The sequence below is a fragment of the Hippopotamus amphibius genome, chromosome X (genome assembly GCF_030028045.1).
Source record: "Hippopotamus amphibius kiboko isolate mHipAmp2 chromosome X, mHipAmp2.hap2, whole genome shotgun sequence".
Lineage (NCBI taxonomy): Eukaryota > Metazoa > Chordata > Mammalia > Artiodactyla > Hippopotamidae > Hippopotamus > Hippopotamus amphibius.
In genome coordinates, this window is record NC_080203.1 from 135237982 (window position 1) to 135257877 (window position 19896).

The 19896-nt window shown below is 48.0% G+C and overlaps 1 protein-coding gene across 2 annotated transcripts in view; it reads left to right on the top strand.

Moving 5' to 3' along the window:
• Positions 1 to 19896, top strand: part of PRKX (protein kinase cAMP-dependent X-linked catalytic subunit) — a 91218-nt gene that overhangs the window by 36389 nt on the left and 34933 nt on the right. For both annotated transcript variants that reach the window (XM_057717886.1, XM_057717885.1), the window contains exons 2-3: positions 4025 to 4193; positions 15874 to 16137. In XM_057717886.1, the coding sequence (XP_057573869.1) occupies positions 4025 to 4193; positions 15874 to 16137 (433 nt within the window). The remainder of the gene's footprint in view (positions 1 to 4024; positions 4194 to 15873; positions 16138 to 19896) is intronic.

Consider the following 19896-nt stretch of genomic DNA (forward strand, 5'->3'; position numbering starts at 1 on the left):
GTGACTTTCCAATAAACAAGGCAGTGTTATTAACTGTAGTCACCATGCTGTACTTAACACCCCCAGGACTTATTTACTTTATAACCGTAAGTTTGTACCTTTTGACCCCCTTCAGGCATTTCCCCCACTTGCACAGCCCCCACCTCTGGCGACCACAGTCTACTCTGTTTCTATGAGTTTGCCTTTTTTTAGACTCCTCATATATATGAGATCATAACAGTATTTGCTTTCCTCTGTCTGACTTATTTTACTTAGCATATTGACCCAAATGGCAGGATTTCCTCCTCCTCCTTCTTCTTTTTTTTAATTTTATTGACGTATAGCTGATTATCACACTAAGTGAAGTACGTTAGACAAAGACAGATACTGTATGCTGTCACTCATGTGTGGAATTAATTAAAAATTATATAAATGAACTTATTTACAAAACAGAAACAGACTCACAGATTTTGAAAGCAAACTTATGGTTACCAAAGGGCAAACGTGAGGGCAAGGGATAAATCGGGAGCTTGGGTTGAACGTACACACATGAATACATATAAAATAGATGATCAAGAAGGATTTCCTTTTTTACACTGAATAATATTCCATTTAATGTCTTATTGGCCAGAGGAGGGTCATATATCCATCCTTACCTGCAGGAAAACTAAAAAGATGGACTTTTCTATACTTTCTAATGGGAGGTGTTGAGAGCTGGGGGTGTATATTGGAGAGCCTGCCAACACCAAGCAGGAAAAGCACTTTGTCCTTTTTCTTTCTACTGCAAGAGCAACTGCATACCAGCACCATTAAATCTTGTGTTTGTCTTCAGTGCATTAAAGCCGATCAACTTAAAAATTACAGCGCGCTGGTTTTGTCTGCCTTCAACAAGATGGTTTCCCTGTGTCATCCTGTAATCTGATTGTGGTGTTGAGTGCGCGTATCTCTGCAGTGCCCGCACCTTGTTTGTTTGTTTGTTTTTAAATTAATTAATTTGTTGGCTGTGTTGGGTCTTTGTTGCTGCACGCGGGTTTTCTCTAGTTGCAGCGAGCGGGGGCTACTCTTCATTGCAGTATGTGGGCTTCTCATTGCGGTGGCTTCTTGTTGCAGAGCACAGGCTCTAGGCGCATGGGCTTCGGTAGTTGCGGCACATGGGCTCAATAGTTGTGGCTCACGAGCTCTAGAGCGCAGGCTTAGTAGTTGTGCACAGGCTTAGTTGCTCCGTGACATGTGGAATCTTCCTGGCTGAGTGCTCAAACCCGAGTCCCCTGCGTTGGCAGGTGGATTCTTAACCACTGCAGCACCGGGGAGGTCCATGCACCCTGTTTTGAGTTCTCTGTGTTTACTGCTCCGGCAGCTCAGAGAAAGCTTAAAAGACGTTGCAGACTGAAATGTAAAAAAAAAAAGAATAAATCTGTTGAGTCATAGCTGTCTTGTCTTTCTTTTCATTATTAGAATCTTAGTGTGTGGTGAGAGGATTGCTATGTTTATATAATCACCTACCTGTTCTATCAGGAAGATGAAAACAGTGTGAGTCCAGCGTGTTAATTGTTTGCCCGAGTTCGTAGATGAAATCAAAGGCAAAACTTGCGCTAGATGCCATGCCAGTGTCCTCGATTCCCACTCGCGTGCCCTTAACTAGACAGAAACGCTGACATTCTCATGAAAACACCTGAACTGTATCAGCTCACTCTCAGAGCCCTTGCCCTGCATGCCTCTCTGTGTGGACCTGATTCCACAGAATTTTGTCAACACAATCTCCCCCTAACTGTAATCCACTTCTGTTTTTACTCCTGAGTTATCTTTTGATGAGAATATAGTTTACAAATTTATCAGGGCTCATCATTTGCTGCTTCTTACACAACAGTTTCTTTCCTTCGTGTTTGTACACCACTTTCTACTTTCGCAGTAATAAAATATTCATGATTGGAAACTTCCTTGAAAAGCCAAGGTGACTTCTCAGTGTCCCTCAGCCCAGCTGCGTAAGCCAGTCGACGTACTTACTTTACAGCTTGGGAATTTTAGTGTATGGAAAATGCACCCCCCCGCCCCCCCCATGTGTTGGTTACATATAACTTTGTTTTCCTTTTCATGTTACCATGTTCCCTACTCTATAAAAGCAGAAACGGGGGTTAGGGTTAGGGTTAGGATTAGAGGCTGTGTTGCAGGTCTTTTCCCTCCTCCAGCCATCCTTGACTTCCTCTTTTCTGCTTTCTCATCCTGCTGATTACTGTTTTTCCAGCCTGGGAGCCCAATTTGTGGGCCATTTTCCATGCCTCCTTCCTCAGGGAGACCCCTTCCTCTGCATCATTTCTTAAGATAAACAGGGGCAGAAAAGACTGCCTCCTCGTGTAAGCTTCCAGAGGCTCAAACATACAGATTTCATTTTTCTGCCCCGACTTTACTTTTTCTCTGGCTGTAGATAACATTCCTCTTGATCTTTTTTTTAAAAAATGTATCATTTATTATTTATTTATTCATTTATTGGCTGCGTTGGGTCTTTGTTGCTTGCTGCACACGGGCTTTCTCTAGTTGCGGCGGGCGGGGGCTACTCTTCATTGTGATGTGCGGGCTCCTCATTGCGGTGGCTTCTCTTGTTGCAGAGCACGGGCTCTAGGCACAAGGGTTTCAGTAGTTGTGGCACGTGGGCTCAATAGCTGTGGCTCACGGGCTCTAGAGCACAGGCTCAGTCGTTGTGGCGCACGGGCTTCGTTGCTCTGCAGCGTGTGGGATCTTCCAGGCCCAGGGATGGAACCCAGGTCCCCTGCATTGGCAGGCGGTTTCTTAACCACTGCGCCACCTAGGAAGTCCCCCTTTCGATCTTTAACCTCAGAGCCGCATCAGTGATCGCCAACCTGCGGGAGGGGATGTAGGTGGACCCCACCCGCACAGTGAGGCTCAGAGGATGAGGAGGAGCTGGAGGGAGACAGAGGAGGAGGAGGAGGAAGAGACAGTGTGCTGAGAATGTCACAGCAGGGTCCACAAGAGGGTTTGACTTCCTTTTATATGTATACTATTGATTTGCTTTCATATTTGTAGTGGTTGCACTTTTTTATTTTTCTCTTAGTATCTGTATCACTTGATTCCAACCCGAGGCAGGTTTTAACATAAACACTAAGTGCAGGTAGCAGGCATTAATGCATTAAAGGAAGAACCTTGTGAGGAGGGCAGTGCTACCCTTGTCTTATTTTTTTTTTTTTTTGAAACAGAGCTATGGCCATTACCATCCTATTCTACAGTTTCGATTATAGTAGCCTCTCATACAGTACTTCGTGGGATAAATAGGAACCTGGCAGGGACACTCCCACGTTTTTCATGGGAGGAGTTATCTTTTGATATATGTTTTTAAATCCAATTTTTTAAAATTGAAGTATAGTCCATTTATGATGTTGTGTTAGCTTCAGATGCACAACAAAGTGATTCATTTATACACATACACACATGTGTACATGTAGTGTATATATTTTCAGATTCTTTTCCGTTACAGGTGATTACAAGATACTGCATATAGTTCCCTGTGCTCTACAGTAGGTCCTTGTTTATCTGTTTTTTACATAGCCGTGTGTGTCTGTTAATCCCAAACTCCCCATTTATCTCCTCCAGCCCCCGCTCTCCCCTCTGGTAACCATATATTTGTTTTCTCTGTCTTGTGTTAGTCTTATCTTGATGTAGAAAACCCAAAGAGGAAAAGACACATTGGAGGAAGGCACTTACTGCACTTTTCCATTCTCCCTCTCCCTGTGTGTGTGTGTGTGTCTGCGTGTGTGTGTGTGGGGTTGGGTGTGTGTTTTCTCTGGGATGACTCATCTGCAGACAGGCTGGCCCGTCTCCCCTATGAAAGACCATTGCAGGGGCAGGTGACCCTCCGTGTGTGTGCAAATTCGCCCCACCGTTCCGGACGGCTGCCCGTCACCCACCCCCCTCTGCAGCTGCATCCCACGGTCCTGAGCTGCCCGAGCCGCCCGGCTGTCTTGAGGGCGGGGCGTTGGGGTCCCGGGGGTGGGGGGCCGTGGATGTTGACTCCACCTCTCCCCCCGCCCCACAGGTACAGGCACGTTTGGGCGTGTGCAGCTGGTCCGGGAGAAGACGACCGAGCAGTTCTTCGCCCTGAAGGCGATGAGCATCCCGGACGTCATCCGCCTGAAGCAGGAGCAGCACGTCCACAATGAGAAGGCTGTGCTGCAGGAAGTCAGCCACCCCTTCCTGGTCAAGCTGTGAGTCCGCTTCCCCTGGACCCCACGGGGCTTTTCTTGCGGGAGGCGACGTGGAGCGGGGTCACCACACTTCTGAGACATCTCAGCTCCCCACCTTGCAGAGAAAGTGCCTGCCCAGGGTGGGGGGGCCCGGCTCCACCCCCCCCCCCGCACCAGCCGGGCATCCACAAGGGCGCCTGGGGCCCTGCCGGAGGCTCTGTCCCCTGCTCCCATCTCCAGCTCCCTGGAGGGCCTTCCGGTCCGTTTTCCCGGGACCTCAGTCACCTGCTCGCCTCTGCTCACATCCTTCCTTCGGTTTCTAGTTGACTCTTCGGGGCCCCCATGTAGGTGCGTCATAGAACCTTCCAGTTGAAGGTGCCCATTTGGACCGAGTGAATCCCTCTGTCTCCCACGCGCTTAGCTAGTGGCGGGTAAGACCATCTCCCACTCAGGGGCCAGAGATGTGAGCATCCACAGAGAGCGCTCTGTCCCCATCCTTGGGGGCCGTCCACCCAGTTCCCACCTCCTCCCTCCGCTGTCTTCCTCGGCACCCACCGCCCCAAGCCCAGCCTGGTCTGCGCCCCACTCTCTACCCTGAGTTCCCGGCTGTTCTCGGCCTCCCAGGCTTGCCTCTTTCAAGGCGTCCTTCGCTTTCCTGCAGCCGCAGTGCTCCATCCACCCCGCACATCCCTCCGGGGATCCGCGTCTCTACTTGCAGATCCACGGGGCGCTGACCTCAGAGACTCAGGGTCCTAGAAACGGCTCATCCCGGGCTCTGGCTTTGCCCCTGGCTCTGCCTCTTTACAGGCGCCCTTCCCTCCATCATTCCGGGAAAGTGACCTGCGGTAGAAGGTTGTCACCCTAGGGCCACCCGTCCCATGCGATGCCTCCTTCATCTGCCTCTCCCCACCCCCCCCGCCCACCTCACCCACACCTGCCTTTCTTCCGTGATACACCTGCCTGTACACAGAGACAGGAGCCTCCACCCTGCCCTTGGAGCATCTTACATGTGCCCCAGTGCAGGGAGATACGGCCGTAAAGTCAAAGCCACCGGAGCAATGTCCCCAGGGCCCCAAACAGCGTCTCACCCGGAGCAGGGAAGGGTAGGATGTTTGATGGTTGAGAGAAGGGAAGCAGCTGACTTTTTGTCTTACTTGCCTTTTATGGAGGCAAAAGGCCATCTTGGGCCACTGTGGATGGGGCAGTAGAGTCTTGTGCTTTTGAGTCATTTAAAAAAAAAAGAACTAGCTGGTGCATTAGACTCACGACCCCTCCCTGTGCAGGTCTGAGTCTCCTCTCCACGGGGAGGTGGTTGGAGGACAGCTAGAACATCTGATGCGTGTAGATCTTCTTCTGGAAAGAAGAAAAGCTTCTACTGATGGTGTCTCTTTTAGGAACTGAAATGGTGATTCTGGGAAAAGACTTCAGTTTGCTAGGGTTTTCAGTGACTATTTCATAAAGGAGACGTGGACTCGTGTATCTATTGCCAAGTCATTCTCATGTGATTTAGAAGAACGGTCTTGGGCTTTTACCAAATACAGGAAGTCTCAAACCAAAACCCCAGGGTGTGTCCCCCAGGCCGCTTTGTGGCTGAGTTTTCCCAGGAAGATGGGGCACCTGGTGGCTGGGTTCCGATTTGCTCTGGAAACCAAGTGGCGTGATCCGGTACGTGTCTGCAGTGAAACGAGGAGAACACGGAAGAGAAGAGGACAGAATGGATGGTGAAAGTGAAACGTCTGAGACGTTGTTGTTGAGAAGACGCGAGTTTGGAGACGAGAGCAGAAGCCAGTGGGCGATGTGCTCTCCAGGGCGGGGTGTGGGTGGCCGGACTGCTGCCGAGTGACTGGTGGGGATGCTGCGTGCACCTCATGGCCTCTTTCCCGGGAGCCGGCGTGGCCCCCGGAAACACCACGGTGATGCTGTAGGGAGTCCTAGGCGAGGGCTTCCCGTTCTGGAAATTCCACCTTGTTGTGGGTGGAATTGTGGCTCCTCTCCCCCAAAAGATACATGGAAGTCCTTTCCCCCAGTAGCTGTGAATGTGACCTTATTTGGAAATTGGGTCTTTTCTTTGTAGCTGTAATCAAGACGTAAGTTGAGGTCCTATAGGAATGAGGTGGGTTTTTCATCGGATGTGATGGGTTTCCTTATAACAGGAGGAGAAGCCCCATGAAGACAGAGGCAGAGACGGGGGGTGATGTGGTGCCGGTAACCACTGGAAACGAGAAGCTGCTAGGACGGGTCCTTCCCTGGAGACTCCAGAGGGAACCACCCCCACCAATGCCTTGATCGTGGACCTGTAGCCTCCAGAACCATAAGAGGATGCATTTCTGTTGTTTAAGCCACCCACTTTGTGGTCTTTTGTTACGACAGCCCCAGCAAACTAACGCACACCCCATCACCTCCTGGAGAGGGGACCAGCCTAGGCGGTGGGCTCTGGAGATGCTTTCTCACTAAGTCAGGGGAGTCCCCAGGATACAGTCCTTAAGCTTTGGGAAGTTAAAAAGGAACCAGGGACAAGGAGGTGCGTGAACAACTGAGCTTTATAAAGTCAGATAACTCTGCTTCCTTTACTCCAGGACAGCTCATCAGAGGGTTTCCTTATCAGGTGGGGTGGATTCCCGAATCCACAGGGACACAGAATCTGAATTCTCATGTTCCTTGCTTTCAGATAGATACGTGAATTGTTTGTATCACAAAGGCTGTAAGCCCTAGTTTCGGTGGGGTGGAATCTGACCCCAGGTTATCTAAATCGGTTTTTCTCTTTTAAAGAGTGTGATTTTTCTGCCCTGCAGCTCACTGGGTGCTGGCACACTTGAATGTGGTCTTTCTACATGTCAGGAATTTTTCCTTGTCCTTTAGTGTGCAAGGCCGTCCCTCTGTGTGTCCTGATCTCCTCTTCTTATAAGGACCCCAGTGCTGTGGGATCGGGACCCACCCTAGTGACCTCATTTTATCTTCATGCCCTCTTTCAAGACCCATCTGCAAATCCAGCCCCGTTCTGAGGTCCCAGGGGTCAGGACTTCCGCATGTGGATTTTGGGGCAGACCCAATTCAGCCCGGAACACCTACCAAGTGACTTGCTGAGTGCAGGTCTTTTAGTGCACAGGGGTCTTCTTATAAGGCACCTGTAGCCCTTGGATGTTTTCTGTGTGTTCGCACTTGAGGGACCCGTGTTTGAAAACTGGGATTAAGTTGATCCGGTGCCAGCAGGCTCTGGGGATGCCCCGTACAGAGCAGGGGAGAGCGCTGTATCTGCCCGGCCCCGCAGACGGCCATCGGGAGTCGGTGTCCAGGGCCACGGGACGGAGCACACGATTTCGTGGGATGAGACCACGAGGGAAGCAGGTATCCAGTCCCCCCAGCTGCGCACTTTCTCTTGGAAATGAGTGGCGTCTCCCAACCTCTGTCTTTCGTACCGCCGAGAAGCGTCAAGTGGGCCTTGCCTGCATTTCCACGAAGCCACGTGTGACACCGATGACGCCAGGTATCACGCAGCACGGAGACTCAAGTTTGAAGTTCCACTTGGACGATTGGGCAGGTTCTCCCCGGGGGATGTTATCAGCGCTCGGCGTCTGAAGTGCTACTGGTTGCATTTTTGAAAGTCGGCCAGGACGTTCACAGCAGAGAACGCATTCTGTTCTGGGAGAAAGCCGTCCCGGAGGCCAGCTCGGCCAGCGGAGAGATCATCTTAGGAGAGCTGAGTAACTCAGTGTCCGGGGTGCAGGAGGGTTGTGACAACACTGAAGGTTTTCCGGGGTGGAAGGCTTGTGTCCTGCCCCTAGACCATCAGCCCGCGTCTGCTCCCCGCCCTTTGTGCGAGTAGAAATTGCCGGCGTCTTAAGCGTTGGTGGGATCCAGGACAGGGGTTCTCAGCCTGGCGCCACTGACGTTTGGGGACAGGGAATTCTGTGTGGTGGGCGCTCTTCTGTGTAGGAGAGGAGATGTAACAGCATCCCTGGTCTCTACCTACTCAGTGCCAGGAGCACTCCCTCCCTGGTGCGATAATGCCGTAGACTCCATCTAGGGAGTGGATGCGTGACCTCTGAAGGGGAAGAATTTCTCCTCTGGATCAATAACAAGCCACCGCTGAGGTTTAAGTTATAGAATAACAGTTTCTGGAGAAGAACGTACAACAGCTTCTGGCACAGACCCCAGAAGGGGGTGGAGAGACCCGAGAAGGGGGTCTTGCAGGAGCACGTTATATACCTTCAGAGCAGAGTTAATGACAGTCCCCACCTTAGGGTTGATTGTTAGGACTGATTGTTTCTATAGAAACGGTCGTGATAGTCAAAGGATTTTGTTACTGTGTGATCTTGTGATGCCCCAGGTAACCGCCACCCTGGAGTCATAAGATTCAGTCTTAAAGAATGAGTGAGGTTAAGTCACGTGTTCCCAGTTCTTCCCCCCCCCCGCCCCCCAGGCCAAGTCAGCCCCTGGAACTCGCATGATGACAAAAAATGTCTTTAGATGTTGACAAAAAATGTCCCAGGGAGTGAAATAGTCCTGATTACAGACCACTGCCCAGACAGGTAGGTAGGTAGATAGATAGATAGATAGATAGACAGATAGAATGCATGGATGGATGAATGGATGGTTTGATAGATAGATGGTAGATAGATAGATAGATTGATTGATTGATTGATAGAGGTAGATACACAGATGATAGATTAGATAGGTGGATGGATGGATGGATGGAAGAGTGGATGGATGGATGGATGGATGGATGGATGGATGGTTGGTAACACCCATGGTGGAGGCACATGCAGAGATAAAGTGTGTGTGGGGTCTGTTCTCACTTTCCTGTCCCAGTGCCACGTCACTCATCATGCAGTAGAAGACCCAGCTGGTGGGCTTGGCCGGCTAGCCGTGTCTCATCGGCTTTCCCCTCCAGATTGGGTAAGAAAGAGCTCAGAAGTCCAGCACCCCTGGGGCACCTCCTTCTCATTGTTGGCAAAATGACAGCTTGGATCTCCGTGGAGGAACTCAGGTCTTAGTCTGGAGGGGACGAGCCCACAGTCCAAAGGAGAGGCTTTTCTTCCTGCTGGCAGGCTTGAGCTGGTCTGCACCTCCATTGGCACGTGGACGGGTAGTTAGTAAAACTGTTCCTTGGTTTTTCTGATAGTTAAGGAGGAAAGAACACCCTGTTCTGACTTCTCTTGATCCCCTCCGCACTTGAGTCTTAGGAGCAAAAGTCCAGCAGTCTCTCTCCTTCCTCCTTCATCACCGCCTGCAAGGGATGCCTGTGACAGAAGGAACACAGCCACCTGCCAAGTCCGCATTCTGTTCTTTGCCCAAACACGATGAAATGTCCATTTGAATTTTTGTTGGCGGGGGAAGGTGGACGCTTATAAAAGGGAGGTTTGAATTCTCCCGATGGAGTTCCCGATGAGACTCTGGTAGGTCCCGGTGTGGTTGGTAAGAGGGCAGCCTGGAGAGGTTGCGGGGGCCCCCTGCCGCTTCCCCAGATTTCAGCCTCTCCACCTCTGCCATCCGGCTGTGCCCGCGTTAGCTCCTTTTATAATAAACTGATGATCTAGCGAGTAAATGTTTCTCTGAGTTCTGTGAGCCGTTGTAGCAAATTAATCAACGCCAACCCAGGAGGAGTCACGGCAACCTTCCATCCATAGCCAGTCGCTGAGAAGCCCAGGTGGCCGCCCGGAATTGCCGTTGGGGTCTCGTGGGACTGGGTCCTCACCCTGTGGGGTCTGATGCTGACTCTGTGTAGCTAGTCCCGGGACGGAGCTGACGTGTAGGACGCCCAGCTGCTATCTGAGAATTGCTTGGCGTGTGAGGAAAAAGCCCGCACAGTGGAATTGGGGGCAGAACCATAGACCCTCAACCCTGAGTTGTTTCCTGCATCCCCCAATCTACCCATGGGTGAAATTGCACTTCCCCTGGAGCCCAGGTGACCGAAAGGGGGACTTCTAAAACCCCAGCCTCCCTCCATCCCCCGGTCTCCACCCAGGCTGTTTTTCGGGACGGACACATTCCGCGTACTTGCTCAGCCCTGAAAGTCCTCTCATTCCTCACTCCAAACCCTCTCTGGGTCCTGTCCTCATCTCCCCGCAGTGTTCATTATATGATGCCCCTGAGCGGTGCGAGGAGTTTGCCTTGGGACCTTCTGATGCATTGTTTTCCAGAGTTGAGAGTAGATCCCGGCAGGTTCTTCTCCTGGTGCTGGGTCTGTGGGAGCAGCTGCAGAAGGTATGCAAAGAATGAATTGCCCTAGCAGTTGATGACGTACGTGTGTGTGTGTGTGTGTGTGTGTGTGTGTGTGTGTGTGTACACATGTGCTTAATGCGTTTGAACAGACAAGAGATAGGCTTATATACGCGGGTGAGCCCAAAATTATCTGCACTCTGGCTGTAGAATTTTTTTTATTAACTTTTAGAAAAGACAGATACATCATTTGGGATACTGGGAACTTATATTCAAGCATCACAACAAGGAACATCCTTGCCATACATGTCGGTTGGTATTTGGACCCGAGAAGGAGGCGTGTGGCCCAAAGCAGACGGCTCAGCTCAATTTTAAAGGATGGAAGGCAGACGGGCATCTGGTCAGGCGATTTCTCCAGAAAGCCACGTCGGGGAGGAAGACATTTTCCTTATCCTCCTGGGCTCTTCCGGCTGGTCTAAGAATGAGATGGACGTGAGACAGATGAACTGGAGAAAATCACAGAAGTTTAATCCCACGTACACACGTGGGAGAGACCCAGGAAAACCGAGTCACTCACCAAAGTGGCCAAAACCCTTCCCTTAAATACCATCTTCCGCTGAAGACGAAAGAGGATGTTGTGGGGGTAGTGGTTTGGGGCTTCAGACGGGAGGAAGGCAGTTGACATGGAGACAGAAAAGTTTCGACAACAGATGTCTGCTGAGCCTGCAGAGACGATGGGACACGGAGTGGACTGTGGTCTCCAGGCCCTGCTGTCTCTCCCACCGCAGGTGGCCCGTATCATTTGCACACGTCTCTCTCGGGAGCACAGAGACGCCAGGTCACCTATCTAAATTCTTCCAGGCAATTAGGGAGAAGGTCAGCGTTTCTTCTGGAGTCTTTTGGCCTTGATTGTTTTCAGCTCAAAGTAATCGTCATGCCAAAGAGATATTTTGGCGATGGGGGCAAGCTTTGTTCTCCTCCGTTAACAACAGCCACCAAAGCTCCCAAAACTCTCTTCCTGCGTCCTGGTTTCCCTCAAGTCTCAACACTGCAAATCTTTTTTTTTTTTTTTTTTTTAATTTATTGGCTGTCTTGGGTCTTCGTTGCTGTGTATAGGCTTTCTCTGGTTGTGGCGAGCAGGGGCTACTTTTTTGAGGTGCATGAGCTTCTCAGTGCAGTGGCTTCTCTTGTTGCAGAGCACGGGCTCTAGGCATTCGGGCTTCAGTAGTTGCAGCACGTGGGTTCAGTAGTTGTGGCTTGTGGGCTTAGTTGCTCCGCGGCATGTGGGATCTTCCCGGACCAGGGATGGAACCCGGACCAGGGATTGAACCCATGTCGCCTGCATTGGCAGGCGGATTCCCAACCACTGTGCCCTCAGGGAAGTCCCTCAACGCTGTAAATCTTGAGCCTTTGAGCTGTCAGATGTGAGAAGGGCAACAGGACGGAGATGCACGGCTGTGAGTAACTGGGAGAGGCAGAAATCTCATAGCAAAGGATGACGGTTCTTATTGCCAAGAGTCTGTGTATTTAAAGGCGCGTTTAGAGAAAGCCTTTTGTATGCAGGACCCAGATTTTGCTAATACGGGTAACCACTGTGATTAGCAAAATAAACACCTCAGAACAGTGTGTTGTCTTTTTTTCTTTTTAAAAGGCTTCCCTTGGGCATAGAAACGTTTTTCACCTCTACGATGGGACATTTTTCTTCTCTGCACCCCATCTTTTTTTTTTTTAAATTTGGCCACCCCGTGTGGCTTGCAGGATCTCAGTTCCCCAACCAGGGATTGAACCCACACCCTGGGCAGTGAAAGCGCTGGGTCCTAACCACTGAATCGCCAGGGAAGTCCCCCATCTTTTTATTTATTGCATAAACTTATCCTTTGCTGACCACCACACGTGATTATTGCTGTGTGATTTTCCTTCGAGTTAATTATTGGGTCGTTGCAGGCAGACCTGGGAGATACGGTGGCTTCTGTTCTGTCCTGTACCACCACAGCAGAGCACTTATCGCCGTAAAGTGAGTCTCACAGTTTTTGCTTTCCCAGTGCATCTAAGAGTTATGTTTACACTAGACTGGAGTCTGCTAAGTGTGCAGTAGCATTATGTCTAAAAAAAAGCAATGTGGGTCCTTTAATGAAAAACACTTTTTTGGTAAAAAATGCTCACCGCCCTCTGAGCCTTCCGTGACGTAACCTTTTTGCAGCAGTAACACCGAAAACCACAGATGGCCACAATAATGAGAAGGTTTGAAATATTGCAAGGATTACCCAGAGGGGGCCCAGAGAGACAAAGTGAGCAAGTGCCGTTGGAAAAACGGTGCCCATAGAGTCGCTCGCGAAACAGGGTTGTCACAAACCTTCCATTTGTTAAAAAAAAAAAAATGCAATGTGTGCTAAGCACACTGAAACGAGGTCTGCCTGTATTTTCCTTTATTTTATTGGGATGGCCCCTCCCAGCAGGCGAGACCCTCTGGTGGACGGTGCCCTGAGCAGCCCCCCTCCAAGGATGGCTGGTCCTCTGAGCATCCTTTGATTTTTTTGTTAGTTTTGTTTTGTTTTTATAAATTTATTTATTTATGTATTTATTGGCTACGTTGGGTCTTTGTTGCTGTGCACGGGCTTTCTCTAGTTGTGGCGAGCGGGGGCTACTCTTCGTTAGGATGCACGGGCTTCTCAGTGTGGTGGCTTCTCTTGTGGAGCACGGGCTCCAGGTGCGCAGGCTTCAGTAGTTGTGGTACACGGGCTCGGTAGTTGTGGCTCATGGGCTTAGTTGTTCCGCGGCCCATGTGGGATCTTCCCAGACCAGAGCTCGAACCCGTGTCCCCTGCACTGGCAGGCGGATTCTTAACCACTGCGCCCCCAGGGACGTGCCCCCCATCCCCTCTTTAAAGACTTTATTTCCTAATAACTGTCACCTTCTGAGGTCCTGGAGTGAGCGCTTCACATGTGAATTTGGGCAGGGTGGGATAGACACAGTTCAGCCCATCACAAGCTGTTCACCAGTTTATTATCAAAACGTGGTATTTGCTCTTGTCTCTTCTGAGACCTTTGCACATGGACAGGATACCCTCAGCATTATGGCCCCCGTATCCTAACATCTGCCTGTACCTGGATCTTAGCGTCTACCTGTACATGTCTTAACGTGTATCTGCACACGTAACATTATCTCTGCCACGTCTTACGGATATCTGTAGCCATAACAGCGATCTCTACCAAGTCTTAACGTTTGTCTGTTCACGTATCTTAGCATCTGTCCGTCTATAGGAGTATCTTAACATCCACCTAGAGATACAGCTTAATGTGTATTTATGCACATGATGTGCTGTCTGTCTCTGTCATATCTTAACATGTACCTGTACCAATAGCATCGGCTCTACCAAATCTTAACATTGCTCTACACACAGATTCCGGCATCTGTCTGTCTGTACACGTATCTTAACATCTACCTAGGGGTGTATCTTTTTTGGAAAATAATCGTCTGTTTGTATGTTGGTTTTGTCTTCTAAATACCTAGAGGTCTATCTAAACATGTATCAGTGCCCATCACGTCCATCTCTGCTAAATCTTAACGTCTGTCTACACACGTATCTTGCATCTGTCCATTTATATGAGTGTCCTAGCATCTACCTGGAGATACATCTTAACACGTATGTGTATGTGGAACGTGACATGTATCTATACCGTTTCTTAACATGTATCTGTACACGTAACACGGAACTCTGCTAAGTCTTACCATCTGTCTGTACACATACCTTGGCATTATCGATCTATGTGAGTATCTTAACATCTCCCTAGGGATGTATCATTTTAAAAGAATAATCATCTGTTTTTATATCTTGGTTTTCTCTTCTAATACCTAGAGATGTATCTTAATATGTATCTGTACCTGTGACATTGATCTCTACCAAGTCTTAACAACTGTCCACACGCATATCGACATCTGTCTATGTGAGTATCTTAGCGTCTGCCTGGAGACATAGCTTAACATGTATCTGTACACATAACATGACATCTGTCTGTGCCACATCTTAACATGCAGTGTCCCAGTAACATCAGTCTCTACCAAGTCTTAACATCAGTCTACGCGTTGATTTCGGCATCTATCCGTCTGTATTTCTTTTTTTGAAAATAATTATCTGTGTGTATGTTGGTTTTGTCTTCTAAAGACCTAGAGATACATCTTAATATATATCTGCACCCGTAACATTGATCTCTGCCAAATTTTAACATTTGTCCGTATACCTCTCTTGGCATTTGTTCCTCTGTATCAGTATCCTAACATCTCCCTAGAGATATATCTCTTTTTAAAAAATTTGATTGAAGTATAGTTGATTTACAGTGTTGCAATTTCTGATGTACAGCAAAACACGTGACTCGGTGATACACATATAGACATTCTTTTTCATATTCTTTTCCGTGATGGTTTCTCACAGGGTATGGAATAGAGTTCCATGTGCTCCACAACAGGACCTTGTTGTGTATCCATCCTGTATAGAATAGTTTACCTTTGCGAACCCCAAACTCCCAATCTGTCCCTCCCCCACCCCCTTGGCAACCACAAGTCTGTTCTCTACAGTCTGTGAGTCTGTTTCTGTTTGGTAAGTAAGTTCATTTGTGTCATATTTTAGATTCCACATATGAGTGATGTCATATGGTATTGTTTTCTCCGTCTGATCTACTTCACTTAGTATGATCAACTCTTACCTATGGATACATCTTAACACCTACCTGTGCACGTTATACGACGCGCATTTAAGCCCCATCTCAGCATCTGTCCATCTATATGAGTATCCTAACGTCTCCTTATTATATGAGGGTGAGTCAAAAATTATCTGCGCTCTGGCTATGGTATTTACAGAAGTTTTTACTATAACCAGAGTGCAGATAATTTTTGACTCAACCTCGTGTATCTTTTCTCCTTTGTTTGTTTTTTCCTTTGACCAAACTTTATTCTCGATTTGCTAAACAGTGTAATAATTTTTCAGTGTATTCCCTTGGGTTCTCCAGCTACAAATTCTATCGCACATGAATGACAATAACTGTGTCATCTACTTTCAAAGAGTCATCCCTCTTTTTTTCTTTTTCTAATTTTTTTTCTTTTGGAAAATACTTATTTTTTAAGCTCTTTACTGGAATGTAATTGCTCTACACTGTTGTGCCAGTGTCTGCTGTACAACACAGGGAATCAGCTGTATGTGTACATACATCCCCATCTCCCTTCCCTCCCAGCCTCCCTCCCACCCTCCCCATCCCAGCCCTCTAGGTCGTCACCCGTCATGGAGCTGATCTCCCTGTGCCCTGCAGCAGCTTCCCACTAGCCATCTGTTCTACATTTGCTGGTGTGTATATGTCAGTGCTACTCTCTACGTCCCAGCCTCCCCTTCACCCCCCACCCCGTGTCCTCAAGTCCGTTCTCTACGTCTGCGTCTTTATTCCTGCCCTATAACAGGACACCCGTCTAAGCCCCACCTCAGCATCCGTCCGTCCGCCCTCGTCCCTTCCCGTCCGTGTGAGGCGCAGCCCTCACTCCCGCTCCTGTCCCGCAGGTTCTGGACGGGGCACGACGAGCGCTTCCTGTACATGCTGATGGAGTTCGTGCCGGGCGGCGAGCTCTTCAGCTACCTGCGCAACCGGGGCCGCTTCTCCAGCTCCACCGGGCTCTTCTACTCCGCGGAGATCGTCTGCGCCATCGAGTACCTGCACTCCAAGGAGATCGTCTACAGGGACCTGAAGCCCGAGAACATCCTGCTGGATAGGGACGGTCACATCAAGCTCACCGACTTCGGGTTCGCCAAGAAGCTGGTGGACAAGTAAGTGACCGTTTCCCCTGTTTTCCCGTCTTCCCGTCCCCTGCCTCTGGTGGCCTCCACTCTGTTCTCTGTGCTGTGAGTTCCTTTTTCTTCAGATTTCACATATAAGCAACATGATATAGTATTTGTCGTTGCCTGTCTGACTTGGTCCATTCATGGTTCTGCAAATGGCATTATTTCATTCTTTTTTATGGCTGAGTAATATTCCATTGTGTATGTGCACCGCATCTTCTTTATCCATTCCCCTGTCGATGGACAGTTCGGTTGCTTCCGTGTCCTGGCTATTGTACACAGTGCTGCTGTGAATATAGGGGAGCATGTGTCTTTGGATGATGGTATTCTCTGGGTATATGCCCAGAAGTGGGATTACTGGCTCACATGGTAGCTCTTTTTTAGTTTTTTAAGGAACCTCCATCCTGTTCTCCACAGCGGCTGCACCAGCTTACCTTCCCACCAGCAGTGCACGAGGGTTCCCTTTTCTCCATATCCTCACTGACTCATGCTACCGCTTGTCTTTCTGATAAGACCCACTCCGGCAGGTGCGAGGGGATAGCTCGCAAGTTGGCTTTCCTTTTTATCGAATGTTCAGTGCACATACGTGGGGTCCAGGAGCTTTCTCTCCCCACACTCCCTTCCATTTTCCACCCAGCTCTGCCCAGTTCTCCTGCTTCATCTGCTGGGCACCTTCCAAAATGCTGCCGTTCTTGTCACCTGGTCCCTTCTGAGTCCTGGTGGGTCACCCGTGGTACAGTTTCTTTCCATCATTGTGTGCTGTGTTTTGGGAGGGGGCAGAGCTGAATTCGTTTAATCCGTCACCTTCGAGCACAAAGGATTATGCCTTTAAACATTTTGACATCTTTATGTAGGTTTTTGTTTTTGTTTTTAAACTTGTATCATTTTGTTCCTTATAATAACAAAACACCAAAAAAGTCCTCTTGCTGAAAAAAGGCAGGATTAGTTGGGCTGTTCTCCTATGTCAATAACGGTGCAATATATTCACTATTTATAAAGGTGTGTTTGAGATGAATTGTATAATATAGATTTCCAAAAGTGGGATTACTGGCGTGAACATTCTGGGAAACGTTGATAACACCAGAAAGTTGATATCATGAAGAATGATTAAAATAAAATCTTACAAAATTCAGTATAAAATCTCTCGGCTTAAATCATCCCAAGGATCCTGAAAGCTCTGTTTAACTGGGGAACAATGTTTATAGCAAATGTGTGTTATTATATAACATAGAGCTTAGAAAAGGACCGTGTTTCGTATAAGTAAGGCTGATGTACTTACAAAGCTGAATGTGCTGCCTTTTCAGGACTCTTTTGGTCTATAAGTAGGATACTGTTCCTTTTAGGAACAACGTAGCCTGTAATGTACAGAATAAAACAATAACTCAGTACCTTAAATCCCACACAATTAAGCCAGGAGGACCCATTACCCGAAGCACTGGGGGCTTCTCTCACGGTCTGACTGTTTGGTTTTGAGTTCAGTTATGGATTTTTTATTCCAAAGAGAGGAGTAAGACCGAAGTGGCTGAAAGGCAGGGAGCGTAAAACTTTTCATACTTTCCACGTTGGCAGTTTTCCATTCTTGACATCACACATTCATTTTCTAGGTTTTTGGTTTGTTTTGAGTGATTTTGCTGTGGTTTTCCTTTTTGTTGTTTTTAATCCCCTGGCAAGACGTAAACTTTCATATATATATAAACATATACATACACATTCTCGTTTCATATTCTTTTCCATGGTGGTTTATCGCAGAATATTGAATAGAGTTCCCTGTGCTCTACAGGAGGACCTTGTTGTGTATCCATCCTGTATATACTAGTTTGCCTCTACTAACCCCAACCTCCCACTCCATCCCTCCCCCAACCCCCTCCCCCTTGGCAAGTACCAGTCTGTTCTCTGTGTCCGTGTGAGCTCTACTTTTTCTGATGCCCTCATAGTTGCTGATAGGAGTGTGCACTTGTGTAATATTCATTTTGAAGGACAGAGGTGTATGTTTTGTTCCTCTGGACAATTTTAGTAGTTTAAGTTCCTAACATTTCTGTCTAGAGCAGTGCTGTCCAGTGCAAATCCAACGCACACCTCATGTATTATTTCACATTTTTAAGTAGCTGAGGTTTAAAAAGGAAAACAGGTGGTATAGATTATTTTATTCATGAGGTCAGGTTGACTCAGTATATCCCAGATAGGATCGTGTCAACGTATCATCAGTGTCCGCTTGGAGGGACTTTACATGAATCTTTGCTACTGAGGTTTTGAAATTCCACGTGCCTTTTGTCCTTCGGTGTATCTTAAGGAGGGCGGTAAATCTTCATCAGAAACACTTGATCTGTATTTATCGTCCATCATACAGTTAGCAAAAAGTTAGATTCACGTGCCCAAGCTCTCCAGAAAGAGTTAAAACTTCTTCAGTCACTGCATCGAGTAGGCATTGTTAACTTTAAAGTTCAAATTAATTAAGATTAGATTAGAATTTCGGTTCCTCGGTACCTTTAATGTGCTCAGATGCTACATGCAGCTGGTGGTTCCCATGTCGTGAGGTAGACCTGGAAAATAGACCCGTAGCGTCCTATTCCACGACGAGATGGGGTTGGTTCACCTGTAACTGTGTTCCTCGTGTCGTAGAAACAGCCCCATTTGTGGGAGAGGATTTGGGAGCAGTTTTACACTAAGTGCCTCATCTCTGGTGGTTTTTAGGAAGGAGCTTCTATGATGCTTTTATGATGCTTTTTTTTTATTGGAGTATAATTGCTTTATACTGTCGTGCCAGTTTCTGCTGTACAACACAGGGAATCAGCTGTACGTGTACACATATCCCCACATCCCCTCCCTCTTGAGCCTCCCTCCCACCCGCTCCTCGCACCCCGCCCCTCTAGGTCGTCACGGAGTACCGAGCTGAGCACCTGTGCTCTACAGCAGCTTCCCGCCAGCCGTCTATGTTACACATGGTGGTGTATTTATGTCAGTGCTACTCTCTCAATTCCTCCCACCCTCCCTTGCCCCGTGTCCACTTAGGGCCCGTTCTCTAAGTCTGCGTCTGTTTTCCTGCCCTGCATCTAGGTTCATCAGTACCATTTTTCTAGATGGTTTTTAAAATTGATTTTTACAGGAGTAGAGTTGCTTTACCATGTTGTGTTCGTTTCTGCTGTACAGCAAAGTGGATCAGCTCTATGTATACATATATCCCCTCTTTTTTGGATTTCTTTCCCATTTAGGTCACCACAGAGCACTGAGTAGAGCTCCCTGTGCTGTACAGTCAGTTCTCATTAGCTGTCTATTTTATACATAGTATCAATAGTGGATATACGTTAATCCCAATCTCCCAATTCATCCCACCCCAACCCCCTCTCCCCCTTTGGTGTCCATACGTTTGTTCTCTACATCTGTGTCTCTATTTATGCTTTGCAGATAAGTTCATCTGTACCATTTCTCTAGATTCCACATATATGCGTTAATATGTGATATTTGTTTTTCTCTGTCTGACTTACTTCACTCTGTATGACAGCCTCTCGGTCCATCCACGTCTCTACCAATGACTCCTTTTCGTTCTGTGATGCAGTTAAATGCAATCTGATTGTCCCCTATAGAATTTCATCGAGTGCATGGCTAAGAATAAAATGGGGTGGTTTTAAGTAGAAGAGTGAAGACTTTATATAGTTTTAAAAATTAGTTTTATAGCGTTGGTGCTGCCCCCTGTTGGTAGCATGTGGTATATAGTCCACCTGGAATTTTTTTTTTTTTAAGTCATTTTAT